This window comes from Acinonyx jubatus, chromosome B1 (genome assembly GCF_027475565.1).
Source record: "Acinonyx jubatus isolate Ajub_Pintada_27869175 chromosome B1, VMU_Ajub_asm_v1.0, whole genome shotgun sequence".
NCBI lineage: Eukaryota > Metazoa > Chordata > Mammalia > Carnivora > Felidae > Acinonyx > Acinonyx jubatus.
This window is the reverse complement of record NC_069382.1, coordinates 117,008,258-117,024,072: the sequence shown is the minus strand read 5'-3', so window position 1 is coordinate 117,024,072 and position 15,815 is coordinate 117,008,258. Positions and strand designations below refer to the sequence as shown.

At 36.6% G+C, this 15,815-nt stretch overlaps 1 protein-coding gene across 6 annotated transcripts in view; it reads right to left on the bottom strand.

Moving 5' to 3' along the window:
* Nucleotides 1-15,815, bottom strand: part of MANBA (mannosidase beta) — a 110,223-nt gene that overhangs the window by 34,665 nt on the left and 59,743 nt on the right. For 5 of the 6 annotated variants that reach the window (XR_008296223.1, XM_027061579.2, XM_027061589.2 and 2 more), the window contains 4 exons: nt 11,527-11,678; nt 7,159-7,276; nt 5,831-5,917; nt 2,577-2,744 (listed from right to left, as the gene is read on the bottom strand). Coding sequence is in view for 5 of the 6 variants with exons in the window: in XM_027061579.2 (XP_026917380.2) it covers nt 2,577-2,744; nt 5,831-5,917; nt 7,159-7,276; nt 11,527-11,678 (525 nt within the window). In the remaining variant the exon portion in view is untranslated. The remainder of the gene's footprint in view (nt 1-2,576; nt 2,745-5,830; nt 5,918-7,158; nt 7,277-11,526; nt 11,679-15,815) is intronic. The other variant, XM_027061587.2, reaches the window with a different exon arrangement.

Genomic DNA, 15,815 nt, shown 5'->3' with positions numbered 1-15,815 from the left:
TATTACAAAAACTCTCAACAAAGTAACTACAGAGGGAACATACCTCCACATAATAAAGGCCATATATGACAAGCCCATAGCTAACATCATACCTGATGGTGAAAAACTCAAAACTTTTCCTTCTAAAATCAGGAACAAGACCAGGATGCCCATTCTCACCATTTTTTTCAACATAGTACTGGAAGTCCTACTCAGAGCAATTACACAAGAGAAAGAAATAGAAGGTATTTTAATTGTAAAGGAAAAAGTAAAGCTGGCACTGTTTGCAGATGACATGATATTATATGTAGAAAATTCTAAAGACTTCACAAAAAACTGTTAGAATAAATGAATTCAGTAAAATTTCAGGACACAAAATCAATACACAGACATCTATTGCATTTCTGTACACTAACAATTAACTATTAGAAAGAGAAATGAAGAAAACCATCTTATTCACCACTGCATCAAAAAGAATAAAATATCTAGGAATAAATTTAACCAAGGAAGTGAAATACTGAAATTATTATTGAAAATTATAAGACACTGAAGAAGACACAAGTAAATGGAAATATATTCTGGGCTCAGGGATTAGAAGAACTGATATTGCTAAACTGTCCATACTATTTAAACCTATCTACAGATTCAGTGCAATCCCTATCAAAACTGCAATGAAACAGAATGAATAATCCAAAAATTTTTAGGAAACCACAAAAGACCCAGAATAGTCGAAGCAATCTTGAGAAAGAAGAACAAAGCTGGAGACATCATGCTTTCTGACTTCAAAATACATTATAAAGCAAAATTAAAACATTATGGTATTGTCATAAAAATAGACACATAGATCAATAGAATAGAACAGAGAATGCAGAAATTAAATTCATATATGCATGGTCAATTAATTTATGACAAAGGAGACAAGAATATACAATGGGGAAAGGACAGTCTCTTCAATAAATGGTGTTAGAAAAATTGGACAGTCCCAGCAAGAGAATGAAACTGAACAACTCTCTTCAATCATGCACAAAAATCAATGCAAAATGGATTAAAGACTTGAATGTAAGATCTGAAATCATAAAACTCCTAGAAGAAAACACAGGTGGTAAGCTCCTTGACATTGGTCTTGGCTTTGATTCTTTGGATTTGACACCAAAACAAAGGCAACAAAAATAAACAAGTAGGACTACATCAAACTAAAAAGGTTCTGCACAACAAAGAAGACCATCAATAAAATGAAAAAGCAAAATACTGAATGGGAGGAAATATTTCCAAATCATATACCTGCTAACAGGTTAATATCCAAAATACATTAAAGCACTCATACAATTCAATAGCAAAAACCAAACAATTCAACTAAAAAATGAGTCGAGGATCTAAACAAACATTTTCCCAAAAACATACAGATAGCCAATAAGTACATGAAAAGGTGCTTAACTAATCATCACAGAAATGCAAATCAAAACCACAATGAGAGATCACCTCACACCTGTGAGGATGGCTATCATCAAAAAGATAAGAAGGGTGCTTGGATGGCTCAGAGCATCTGGCTCTTGATTCCAGCTCAGGTCATGATCCCAAGTGGTGGGATCAAACCCCATGTTGGCCTTTGCACCGAGTTTGGAGCCTGCTTGGGATTCTCTCTCTTCCTCCCTTTGCTCCTTTCCCCCAGCTCGTGCTCTGTCTCTAAAAAAAAAAAAAAAAATGCTGGAGCGCCTGGGTGGCCCAGTCAGTTAAGTAACCAACTCTTGGTTTCAGCTCAGGTCATGATCTCACAGCTTTGTGGGTTCAAGCCCTGCATCAGGCTGTATGCTGGCAGTGCATAGCCTGCTTGGGATTCTCTCTCTCCCTCTCTCTCTCTGCCCCTCCCCCACTTGTGCTGTCTCTGTCTCTCTCAAAATAAATAAATAAGCTTTAAGAAAAAATTCTTAATATAAATGAGACCCAACATCCATTTTCCTATTACCACAGTCCCCTCTTCTCTCTGTGAGCCTCATCTACTCTACTTATTTTTTTTAAACAAATTTGGCTCCTCTAGGCATTTGAGTTTACAATTCTTACCACAGACCAAATTTGCTCATGAATATAAATTTTCAAAGTCTAACTAAAATATTAGCAAACCAAATCTAACACAGAATACAAGAACAAGAAGTTGTAACTAAACAGAGCTTATACTAGAACTAGTTTATTATTAGAAAATTAATTCCCAGAATTCACCATATTAATATATTGAGGAACAAAGAGAAAGAAAGAAAAAAAGAAGTGGCATATCAGTAAACCATCTAAAGTAGAAATTCTCAACCTTTGGGGTTCCATGGATGGGCTCCAGAAAGAGTCTATGATAATCTGCAAGTATAAACACAATATTGGTGTATGTGTGGTGAGTTCCATAGATAAGTTAATTCCTAAAGAAGTCCATAACCCACGAGCCCATTCACATGCTGCAGCATTATAATCCATTCACATGCAGCTCTGTATTAAAATGATAATGTTGAAGGTTGACCTAAAAAAGGACACAAAAGTATACTATACCAATATTCAAACCGATCCACTTTCAAAAGAGTTTCTTAAATTCTACTGCATGAAAAACCATTACTTACTGCCAAAACAATCTGTCGAATATTTTTCACATACAGAACCACATAGTCATTGATGTAGGTATGCAGTTCACTGGTGTGTATATTAAACCAATTCATCATCAGCGCTGCTTCATTTTCATTATTTCCACCCCATATGATGATGGAAGGATGAGATTTCAGTCTCCTGATCTAAAATTTCAAAAAACATAAAATAATTTTCAAATGACCAATAAGAAAAAAAAAACTCAGAGTTACAATTATTCACAAAAGTATAGCCATTGCATTTCTGCACATAAATTCTTATGTCAGAAAACTCATTAGAAAATGGCTTGTAACATTACCTGTAGGGATACATTTTAAGCAATCTCTGATTCTTTTTGCCTAGATTTTATAAACACCAATAAGATAGGGTTCTTCTCCTCTATTGTATAAAAACTGAAGAAAACATAATCCCTTTTATTAAAAAAGAAAAATAAATCAACCTCATCATTATCTGACTTGCCACAAAAAGGTTCTAAGAAATACAAAAGGCAGGAGACATTATATTACAGAGGAGTTTCTTAAGAACAAGTTGGAGTTTTGTGTAAAGAAACAAATGAGGTAGAATGACCACTTCTGCTGAAAGAGGGATTGAGGTTGTCACAGTCTCCCCTGAATTCAGAAAACCACAAAGACAACTAGAGAGGGTTTCACAAAGCAAGTGAGTCCCAGAGATATTCCATAAGTTAAAGACAAATATATGGAATATTCTAACAGAAAAAGGATTTGGGCATCAAGAGGATAGCTCCAGAAATAACTATCAATGTCATGCCCTGAGAAATCAACTAAGGTTATGCAAGTTACCGAATATATCCAAACATAGAGGAAGAAATCAGCAATCTATCTGAAAATCCTGCCAGCCTTAAGAATTGAACCTGCATGAACTGGGCTCTCTGTGGACCAGCCCTACATAAAGGTGGAAGGATCCAGTTCTTCTGACACACTAGAAGATGGACTCCAGCAAAAGAAGGTAATGAAATCTCTTTGACAGCGGAGTGAGTCAATGATCAAGAGAAATTCCTTTGGAACTCATTTTAGCAATATAACCTCATTGGTATTTATAACTTCTCTTCCATGTAACACATGGTTACAGTGATGGATCCCAGCTGATGTTCTCCGTGTGGCCTCCATTCAAGATGCTAAGTATCTCCTATATGAAGCAGAGATGCATTAAGGATGCATTAAAGAGATTTATCTCATTCTCAAAAACTACAGTCTTGTGTTTTTCTAAACTAGCCTTATAAATACTATTTCCTTTATTTGCCTTTGCGCATCCCCAGGAAGTGAGGGCTGCTACCAACTATGAATGGCATGTTTATGGTGCTACTGAAAACACAAATACTGAAGAGGCAAAAAGCTGCAGTGACTCTGTGCTACACATACCCTTCAAGCTGACCTAGAATTTTGTGGCAAGCTCTACTTTAAAATTTTAACGAACTCTGCAAAAAAATGTTCTTCTTCTCTTTAATAATACATAAAAGAATGGAAGGCACACTGATATCATATTTTATTTATTTGTATGAAAAAAGTTTAAAAAACTGAAATGTTTGCAACCTACATAACTATAATTAATATTTCTAAAGTTCATTCATCCATCTATCTATGTTCCTGATAAATAACCCAGCTAGTGGGGATACACAGAGGAACAAGCCCCTGGGCCTCAGGGAGACTACAGTCTTGCAGGGAAAACAAAACATTGAACAAGTAATTCAAAGTGTGATATATGTCACAAAGGGCAAATGATATGATCCAGACTTGCAAATATAGAAAGGCTTTCTTCCCAGAGAAAGTCATGCTCAAGTGTGCCAGAAAAAAATGAGAGGTCCACAGGGAGAAAGTACTCCAGAGCAAGGATGGCACAGGAAGAGAATGCTTGATGGGGCCAGGAGGCCGGCAGAGACTTGAGAGCGAGAGAGAGGGAAGGAGAGAGAGTGAGCACAAGTGGGGGAGGGGCAGAGAGAAGGAGAGACAGAATCCCAAGAAGGCTCTGTGCCATCACCATCAGTGCAGAGCCCGAGGTGGGACTCGAACCCAGGAACCATGAGATCATGACCTGGGCTGAGATCAAGAGTCAGACACTTAACCGACTGAGCCACCCAGGCACCCCCCTCATGCGCCCCTTTTAATTACAATGCTTTCCTCCTTCCAACAGTAACCACTATCTTGAGTATTGTACTAATCACTTCCTTGCGTTTCTTTTGGTTTTCCACACAAATGTACATCCACAGACATTATAATGATGAAATCACGGAATTTAACATACTTGATGGATTTCAAGCCACTGACGTCCTTATCCTTATTGAGCTCAAATTGTACTGCTATTGGTTGGTGATAGCCTTGTCCAAGTTCTTTTTGACATATCTTTGATAGTTTCCTTGTTATCTTATGTCAAAATATTCCGGGATTATCTAGTATATTTGCTGTCTCAGACCCGGAATCAGCCATTTCTCTAAGAAGCACTTTTCTTTTCTTCCTGGACCCTTGGGGTTCAAAGTCATTTGGCTTCAACACTACTTTGTTTGAGAGATGAGGGAAGTTTGGATCCCCCTACTTCTCTACCATGTTGGCCCCTCCCCCAAAGCCCTTCTCTTAATAGGAAAAATTATTTCAATAAAAGGATACTCAGTATTATTAGGTTGTTCATTGTTTCTAGTCCTTTTCAGTGGACAGAGTTACATTACAATCACTTCCTTGCACTTATAGATCTATAAATATAGGTGTACACATATGGAATGCAGAAGAAATCAAGGAGTCAAGAATCACTTTAACTTTTTGACCTGAGACTTTCGAAGACCGGCTTTGCCATTTATTGAGGTGAGGAAAACTGCAGGAAAAGCAGGTTTGGAGAAGGTAATGCAAATTTGGTTTGGACATGTTACATTTGAGAGGACTCTGAAACCTACAAGTAGAGGTGCCAAGCAGGCAGCTGGATAGAAGAACCAGGAATTCAAGCAGAGAAGTCAGAGCTGGGGATAAATCTGAGTGTTAGCAGCATGTAAGTGATGTTAAAGCTATTAGACCAGGGAAGTCAATTATATGATTGTGATTTTCATGGGATTTAGTAAAGAGAACAACAACCAAAAAAGAAAGAAAAGGAAAAGGAAAAGAAAAGAAAAGAAAAGAAAAGAAAAGAAAAGAAAAGAAAAGAAAAGAAAAAGAAAAAACGAAGAGAGTTTTAATAAAAAGCAAAACGAAACATAAGCATTTTCCTTCTGCTTGGAATGGTAATAACATACCTGGTGAGCAACTTCTGTTCTCACTGAATCCAGGAAGCCCTGATCAGTCGGATAAAGAGCACAGGCAAACATAAAATCCTGCCATACCTATCAAATAAAATAAAAGGCAATGAAGCACTTCCATAGATTTTATTACACTGAAAGAAATTCTTCATTTAGAACTTTGGGAATTATCCTTCAGGAAAATGAAGTCAAGTTAGCCTGATGAGTGGGATCATTTGAGCAATACTGCGATTCAAGCAGTGGGAAAGGCTCTCATAGACCGCACGACCTTCCAGAATTGCACAAAACTGGGGGGGTGGGAATCTGAGAGGAGAAAGTGTTAAGTAGGGAGAAAAGAAAGTGAAGAGAGGGGTATTCAACTCAGGAAACAGTGAGCGTGTTGGGAGGAATATGAAATTCAAAAAAGAACCTCCCCTCTGCCCCTCCACACTGCAATACTCTAATTTTCACTGGGAATTTGATATCGAGAGATGGACCAGACTGTTAAGAAACAGTCTTTGTTTATACAGGAATTAACTTTTCATGGCCAAAAGGATTGCTACATGGACATTTTCATAACAAAACCACATAAGTTCATTTCTAGGGAGGTTGTTATGACGCAGTGGTTAAAAGCACAGGCCCCAAACCAGTCAACCTGAGTCACAACCTTGATTTCAGGTTATTTAACCTCTCCTCCACGTGTCAGTTTCCTTATCGTTTGTTGGGGATGGAGAACAAGAGAAATTACTTCGTAGGATAGACATGAATATGAAATAAAATAATAAATGCAGAGCACTGAGAACAATGCTTGACATTCAATAAATATGATAGAATATTGCCATATTATGACCATCAGTATTATCAATATTATTATAATTACTATTCCTCTCTGGAGTGCTTTCTATGTTAGACCTGTAATACTAGAACTAAAAGAATGCATTTCCTTTGCTTAACCCTCACCAATGCAAAACATCCTTGGGATACTTAAATACAATATGAAACATAGCTTTTCTTCATTTATTATTTTTCTTCTCTATAGGTCTTGCTGGATCTCCTTAAAGTAAAACATTTTAATAGATTTAATCATGCCCTCATATCACAAAGAAAATTACAAATATATAAATATATAGAATGTCTACCACTTAAAAATAATTACATAATTATGATATTCGCCATAAGCTATGGTTCAGGTCTTGCAAGATGCCATTTATTCCTCTACAAAAAGTGGAATATCATTTCCAGCTCTGAGAAAAGAAGGAACGAGCAATATCACCCACTTAGAACACAGGAGGTCCAAGTGAGGATACAGTAACATATCAACCAATAAAATGCTGTCAGCTACCCACCATTATTCCCAGTTCATCACAGAGTCGATAGAATTCATCTTGCTCATATATTCCTCCTCCCCAAACCCGGAGAGTATTCATGTTAGCATCCACAGCAGACTGCAAAAGGAGCCGTAGCCTATAGAAGAAATTTTAAAAAACAAATGTTAATTTGGAAATCTGGGGGTGTTAAAAAAATACTTTAAAAAACACATCCTGGTTGATAAATACATTTCAAACCTCTGTTAGAAAAACACATTTTGAAATTTTGATGGTTTGGATACAGTGCTAAGTGGAGAAAGTGGAAATTATATACACATTAACTGTAACCACATAAGCAAATCTAGAAAAATTATGGGCTATACCTTTTCTCTGCCTTCTAAATTCACAGTTATTATTATACTGTTTTTAAAATAGTTGTAAAACCTTAGAAAGTATGAGCTAATTTTATATAACTATTGCAAATTATAAGACAAAAATCAAATTTTGCATATTAGTTCCTGGCATGACTTTTTTTTTAAGGTTATTTATTTTGAGAGAGAACACAAGCAGGGAAGGGAGAGAGGTGGGGGGGGGGTGGAGAGGGAATCCCAAGCAGGCTCTGTGCTGTCAGAGTGGGGCTCCATCTCACAAACCGTGAGATCATGACCTGAGCCAAAACCAACAGTCGGACGCCCAAACGAGCCACCCAGGCATCCCAGTACCTAGCTTACTTTTATCTCTTTTTTTCAATTCTTCCAGTCCATATCTTCCTCAACTTATGATGGGATTATATCCCAATTAGCCCATCATAAATTGAAAGTATTGTTAATTAGAAAATGAATTCAATACACCTTAACCTATTGAACATCCTGGCTTAGCCTAACCTACCTTAGATGTGCTCAGAACACGTACATTAGCCTACAGTTGGTCAAAATCATCTAACACATAGACTAGTTTATAATAAAGTACTAAATATCTCCTGTAATTTACTGAATACTACAGTGAACATGAAAAACCAATGGTTACATGGGAACAGAAGGATCGTGAGTGTATCGGTTGATCACCCTCAGTGTCATGTGGCTGACTCGGAGCTGAGGCCACCACCATGGCCCAGGATCATGAGAGATTACTGTTCAACAGATCACTTGCCCAGGAATAGATCAAAATTTAAAATTCAAAGTATAATTTCTACTGAATGTGTATTACTCTTACACCATGGTAAAGTCAAAAAATCATGCTGAACCATCATAAGTAGGGCACCTGCTATGCTTCTTTCTCTAGTAAGTTTCCTTTCTCATCTTTCCAATTCCTATTCACATGACCCACAGGAAAATCTAGCAATTAACAGCTACTTTAAGAACATCTACCTGCATTTCCAGAACAGAGCCCAGGGAGGAACCAAGAAGCCCAATAACTGGCTGACCAAGGACCCAGAGCATTGTGCTTCAGCAAAGGCATCCATGGGCAGGTTCACTAATTGGCGTAGCTATGGTGAACAGCCACTGCCAAAGCCAGCTAGGAGAGGAACTTTGAAAAGCAAAAGAGGCAGTAAATTATCTGTGTCTATGTCTGGAGAATAATTTCACTTTCATATGAAATTCAAGACGATATACACAGTTCATTTTTGTTTGTTTGCTTGTTTTAATTCTTTTTTAAGTTTATATTTAAATTCCAGTTAGGTAACATACAGTGTAATATTAGTTTCAGGAGTAGAATTTTGTGATTCATCACTTAATACAACACCCAGTGCTCATCACAAGTGCCCTCTTTAATACTCATCACCCATTTAACCCATCTCCCACCCACTTCCCTCCATCAACCCTCAGTTTGTTCTCTATAGTTAAGAGTCTGTTTTATGCTTTGCCTCTTTTTTCCCCTCCACTTTCATCCGTTTTGTTTCTCAAATTCCACATATGCATGAAATCATACAGTATTGTCTCTGACTGACTTATTTTGCTTAGCAAAATATACTCTAGTTCCATCCACGTCATTTCAACTGGCAAGACTTCATTCTTTTTATGGCTTCTTAATATTCCATTATATATATATATATGTACACACACACACACACACACACACACACACCACTTCTTTATCTATTCATCAGTCCATAGACATTGGAGCTCTTTCCATTATTTGGCTATTGTCGATAGTGCTGCCATAAACATTGGGGTGCATGTTTCCCCTTCGAATCAGTATTTTTGTATCCTTTGGGTAAATACCTAGTAGTGCAACTGCTGGGTCATAGGGTAGTTCTAGTTTTAACTTTTTGAGGAACCTCAACACTGTTTTCCAGAGTGGCTGCACCAGTTTGCATTCCTACCAGCAGTGTAAGAGGGTTCCCGTTTCTCTGCATCATCACCAACACTTGTTGTTTCCCATGTTCTTAATTTTAGCCATTCTGACTGGTGTGAGGTAATATCTCATCGTAGTTTTGATTTGTATTTCCCTGATGATGAGTGACTTTGAGCATTTTTTCATGTGTCTGTTGGCCATCTGTATGTCTTCTTTGAAAAAGTGTCTATTCACGTCTTCTGCCCATTTCTTAACTGGATTATTTGTTTTTTCGGTGTTGAGTATGAGGAGTTGAGTTTGATAGCAGATTTTGGATACTAACCCTTTATCAGCTATCTCATGTGCAAATATCTTCTCCAATTCCAAAGGTTGCCTTTTAGTTTTGCTGATTGTTTCCTTCACTGTGCAGAAATTTCTTATATTGATGAAGTCACAATGGTTCATTTTTGCTTTTGTTTCCCTTTCCTCCAGAGATGTGTCTAGTAAGAAGTTGCTATGGCCGAGGTCAAAGAGGTTGCTGCCTGACTTCTCTAGGATTTTAATGGTTTCTTGTCTCACATTTAGGTCTTTCATCCATTTTGAATTTATTTATTTTTGTGTGTGCTATAAGAAAGTGGTCCAGTTTCATTCTTTTGTACATTGCTGTCCAGTTTTCTCAACATCATTGGTTGCAGGGACTGTCTTTTTTCCATTGGATATTCTTTCTTACTTTGTCGAGGATTAGTTGATCATACAGTCGTGAGTCCATTTCTGGGCTTTCTTTTTCTTTTTTCTTTTTGTATACATTTTTATTGAAATTCTAGTTAGTTAACATACAGTGTCTTGTTAGTTTCAGGTTTATGATATAGTGATTCAGCACTTAAGTACAATACCCTGGGGCTCCTGGGTGGCTCAGTCAGCTAAACATCTGGCTTCAGGTCAGGTCATGATCTCACATTTCTTGATTTCAAAAATAAATAAACATTAAAAAAATTTTTTTAATTATAAAAAAAGTACAACACCCTGTGCCCATCACAAGTGCCCTCTCTAATACCCATCAACTATTTAATCCGTGAGTCTACCCACCTCTCCTCTGGTAACCAACCATCAGTTTGTTCTCTATAGTTGAGAGTCTGATTCTAGGTTTGCCTTTCTCTATCTTTTTATTTTTATTTTTTTTCTTGTTTCAAGTTTTTATTTAAACTCTAGTTGGCTAACAGATAAAAGAATATTGGTTTCAGTAATAGAATTTAGTGATTCATCACTTATATATAGCACCAGTGCTCATCCCAACAGGTGCCCTCCTTAACATCCCTCATCCATCCAGCCCATCCTCCTCCCCTCCAGCAACCCTCAGTTTGTTCTCTATAGTTAAGAGTCTGTCTTACAGTTTGCCTCTCTCTCTCTCTCTCTCTTTTTTTTACACAGTTTAAAGTAAAAGCAAATTACTACAATTTTTGGCAAATTCTAAACACCGAATAATATGCTACAATGCATATGTATCCATATGTAAGTAAGTTAAATGTGTTTATTCTCACTTCACAAAGTTCATTTTTTCTATCACAAAGCTTACAATCACAATCAGGAAATATTTTCTTGTAAAGTGCTATTCTCAAAGCTTCAGATAAACACTTTACTTTTTTTTTTCTAGATTTAAATTTGTAAAGTTTTTAACGTTCTTTTTATTAAGGTAAAAGTAAAAATATGCAAAGAGCTCAGAATGAAGAGGTAAATATGGGTTTCCATTTTTTAAAAAGAATGCACAGAAATATTTAAGGTTTTTGTTTTTTTTAAAAAAGCCAAATTTAATCATTTTTTTTCCAGGAACTAACTATCCAAAATGTGCACGAGACACTTTCTTGTTCCTCCAGAGGAAATATATAATAGTTTTTTAAAAATTGGATGGTTTCAGCAGTCTCTAGTAGTTTAGCTGTTAAGACTATCTATAGCTCATGAGAGTTGAATATATGATTTAAAAATCCTTTCCATTCTAAAGTTTCCACCATCCCAGAATTCTGTCTTTTCTCTGAGTTCCTTTCACTGGAACCAAAGAAAGTAAAAAATGAGTAACTCTTTAGCTTTGTGGGACCGTTAATAAAAAGAAAAAGAAGAAACAAAAAAACAATAACTTACAAGTCAGAGGTTACTCGATCCTGGAACGAATCTGCTGGGATCCAGTTTGAGCCTTTCAGAAATATGGGCAATCCATTAATTTTGAAGTAGAAACTCAGACCTTGAGACCCTTCAATGGACTCTTCTATAAGTTCCACTGTCCTAAAATAAACCTATTATGAACAAAATTAAATACTCAATATCAAATTGAAAACATAAGCAAAAGAGGATTTTGGAGGGTTTTTTATGTTGATTTTATTCTTGAGAGAAAGAGAGAGAGTGGGAGCAGGGGAGGGGCACAGAAAGAGGGAGACACAGAATCTGAAGGAGGCTCCAGGCTCTGAGTTGTCAGCACAGAGCCTGACGCTGGGCTTGAACTCACCAATCATGAGATCATGACCTGAGCTGAAGCTGGATGCTTAACCCACTGAGCTACACAGGAGCCCCAAAAGAGATTTTTTTTGAAAAGGAAAGCAAACTTTTGAACAATTTACATGAAAATAATTTAATGTTAATTTCCTATTTGCTACGAGGCACTTAATGTGGAAATGCACATTTCAGAAAATATATATATATATATATATATATATATATATATATATATATAATAAATTATCACCAGATTCTGTAAATCTTTTAATAGAAAAAATATAGAAACTATTAAAGAGGAAATACATTCTAGTCTTCCTCATGAAATAAGCATTTGTAATTATATCAAAAGAAATATAAACAAAAACATATTTCACAAAAATGGGGGAGGAAATCCCACCAGTTAAACTGATGCATCTTTGATTGAAAAACACATTCTCAAGCACCTGAGCGTCTGACTTCGGCTCAGGTCATGATCTCGTGGTTCATGGGTTCGAGCCCCACATGGGGCCCACTGCTGTCAGCACAGGGCCCGCTTTAGATCTTCTGTCCCCCTCTCTCTCTGCCCCTTCCCTGCTTGTGTGCTCTCTCTCAAAAATAATAAATAAATCTTTTAAAAAATGTTTTAAAAAAGAAAGAAAAACACATTCTCATTTCAGTGTTGTTAAAATGTGTCCAAATGTGCATCTTAGAATCAAAGACATTCAGCACAAGGTATTTCACAATTTAACAACTTTCCAATCTTAATGGCACATTAGTGCACATTAGTAGTGATTTGTTAAAGGGCAGTGTAATTGTAACTAATTATCACATTAAACCCAATGTTTGAGAGAGCTCTGGAGATGCGCAGTTCCAACCAGAAGATGGAACAGGAACACACCCTGCAATGTTATAATTGCAATGTGAGAGGAAGCTGAGACCTTTGTCCCTGTGACACTTCAGCCAGGTTTTCCCATAGTTAAGCTGGAGCAGTAATACCCTAGATAGGGAAGGTTGATGTTCTCATCCAAATCTTCATTCCTTCCAGTCATAAACTGGATCAAGGAATGAGGAACTTGATTCTACACCAACAAAGTCTAGCCTTGAACCAAGATTGTGTATTTCCTCTCTAATTTTAATTAATTAATTAATTTCATGAAATAAAAGTGCCCACCATTCTTCCACTTTCTTACCCTTGCCATTATTAATATGACATGACAAAGTGATAAGAGTTAACTTTATGAGAAGACATAGAATAAGTCTTGGCTGAGGAAGATCTTGATGTGGAATTACCAATACCTGCTTTAGGGTTGCAAAATGTAAAAAGTGTACAATGATTTTCACAGATAACTTTTAACATAGATCCAAACATCTAGAACTGTAGTTCTTTACATGTGGCCAGGGACAAGGGGATCCCTGGGCATCCTGCAGGGGGTCCTTGTGTTCAAAACGATCTTCATAGTAAACCTAAAACATCATTTGCCTTTTTCACTGTCACTCTCTTTTGACTGTATGATGGAATTTTCCAGAAGCTATATGTGTGTGATGACATCATCACTCTGTTGGTCAATGGAATGCATGCTTGCATGCTCTGGTGTGTTCTAATTCTACAGTAGAGGTCTAGTATATAAAGTGTGTTTTGGGGTGCCTGGGTGGCTCAGTCAGTTAAGTGTCCAACTCTTGATTTTGGCTTAGGTCATGATCTCACGGTTCGTGGGATCCAGCCCTGCCTCCAGCTCCACAGTGACAGCACACAGCCTGCTTGGGATTCTCTTTCTCCCTTTCTCTCTGTCCCTTCCCCCTTCATGCGTGCACACGCACATACTCTATCTCTCTCAAAATAAATAAATAAACTTAAAAAATAAAACTCATTTTAAAAATTAAAAAAAATAAAAAGATGTGTTTTCAGAGATTAACTCCATTTGTTCTCAGCTTCTACTATGTTATTAGTAGTGATGTCTGGTTATTTCTACTATAATCTCTGTAACCTACTGTCGTTCAATAAATTCTTCTTTTGAATCTCAAAGTTTCCCTTGCAAGCTACACGGAAATGCAAAAGGATTAGGTACCTTTTTAAAATTTATTTCACAGTGGTATTTTAAAATTTTCAAATGAAAATAAATTTTAATTGAAACTCATTTTAGAGTTCAATGTTTTATTTTATTCTAAAAAATTATTTATAATACACTTTTTCTTAAGGATGAATTGAGATTAGACAGGAGAGTCTCTTTTTGTTGTGCCCTAAAATGTGCAGATAGCACAACCAGAAGTTAACAGATTAAAGTTTACACCAGCAGAGCTATTTGGTATTTTTGTAACCAGAGGTGTATTTACTGTAACTGACAGAAGACAGAAACACATTTTTTTTTAATGTTTATTTATTTTGAGAGAGAGAAAGAGAGACAGTATGAATAGGGGAGGGGCAGAGAGAGAGAGAGAGAGAGAGAGAGAGAGAGAGAATCCTAAGTAGGCTCTGCGTTGTCAGTGCAGAGCCCCACGTGGGGCTCAAACTCATGAACCATGAGATCGTGACCTGAGCCAAAATGAAGAGTTGGACACTTAACCAACTGAGCCACCCAGGCACCCCAACAGAAACACTTTTGAACAACCCTCCTCTTCTATATGACAAAATGATTTTCAGTAATAATAACGAAATGAAATAGTGATAATATCCAAAAAAGAAATGCAGATACTAAAAGTTTTCTTTTATTTAATTTTACATGAACAATCATGCCATTTTTAAATAAAATAAATATTAGAGTATAAAAAAGGAAAAGTAATGTATTTGATTATGTTAATGTGTTTTTAAAAAGTAAATAACGTATCTGTATATTGGTTCATTATAGAAATGAATAATATTTGCCATTTTGAGTCTTAACTTCTAAACATGTCAAGAACTTTGTCGAAATTGATCTTCTTTGTATGTATATGTTTTATAAAGACTATAGCCAGATTTGTCAATCTATCCTTGCATAGTTGATAGAAAAACACCTTTTATAATTTAATTTAGAAATGTGTTTTCTTTTTTTAATTTTTAAATTATTACTATTTTTTTTATTTGAGTGAGAGAGAGAGAGCACGAGTGGGGGAGAGGGGCAGAGGAAGAGAGAGAAAGAGAGAGAGAGAGAGAGAGAGAGAGAGAGAGAGAGAGAATTTTAAGCAGTCTCCACACTTGGTGTGGAGCCCAAAACAGGTCTCAATTCCAAAACTCTGGGATCATGAACTGAGCCAATATCAAGAGTCAGATGCTCAGCCAACTGAGCCATCCAAGCACCCCTAGAAACATGTTTTTCAAATGAAGCCCAAAATATACAAATATTTTGGGAAAGTATTAGACATAAAGGCAAGTTTGACAGAGATTCATAAAAGTTCCACTTCTCATTAAATTCCAAAAAATGCAGTAGTACCCATGCCTTTGTTTATTTAGATCCTCTCAAAGTGTTTACAAATGCTTCTGGAGTGAAAAATTTCCACTTCCCAAGTATGTCTTCTGAAAGTAACAGAATTAGAGAGAATGGCTGAATGATAGTGAACACAGACATTATTTGATCCATGGCTTTAGAACAACTGTCCAGTTCTTGGTGAAAATGGGCTAGGGGCACCTGGGTGGCTCAGTCCGTTAAGGATCTGACTTCAGCTCATCTCGCAGTTCGTGAGCTCAAGCCCCACGTCAGGCTCTGTGCTGACAGCTCAGAGCCTGGAGCCTGCTTCAGATTCTGTGTCTCCCTCTCTCTGCCCCTCCCCTGCTCGCTCTCTCTCTCTCTCTCTCTCTCTCCCTCTTTCTCTCAAAAATAAACATTAAAAAAATTTTTTAAAAGAAAAGAAAATGATTGGGCTATTCAACATTGTTATTTTGCTTTGTAAGACTAGAATCTTTTGTTGTTTCTCTTGACACTCTTCTTCAGAATTTGATTTTTTTTTTCTATGTAAATGTTCATTTCCTTGCATTTTTTTGTTGCATA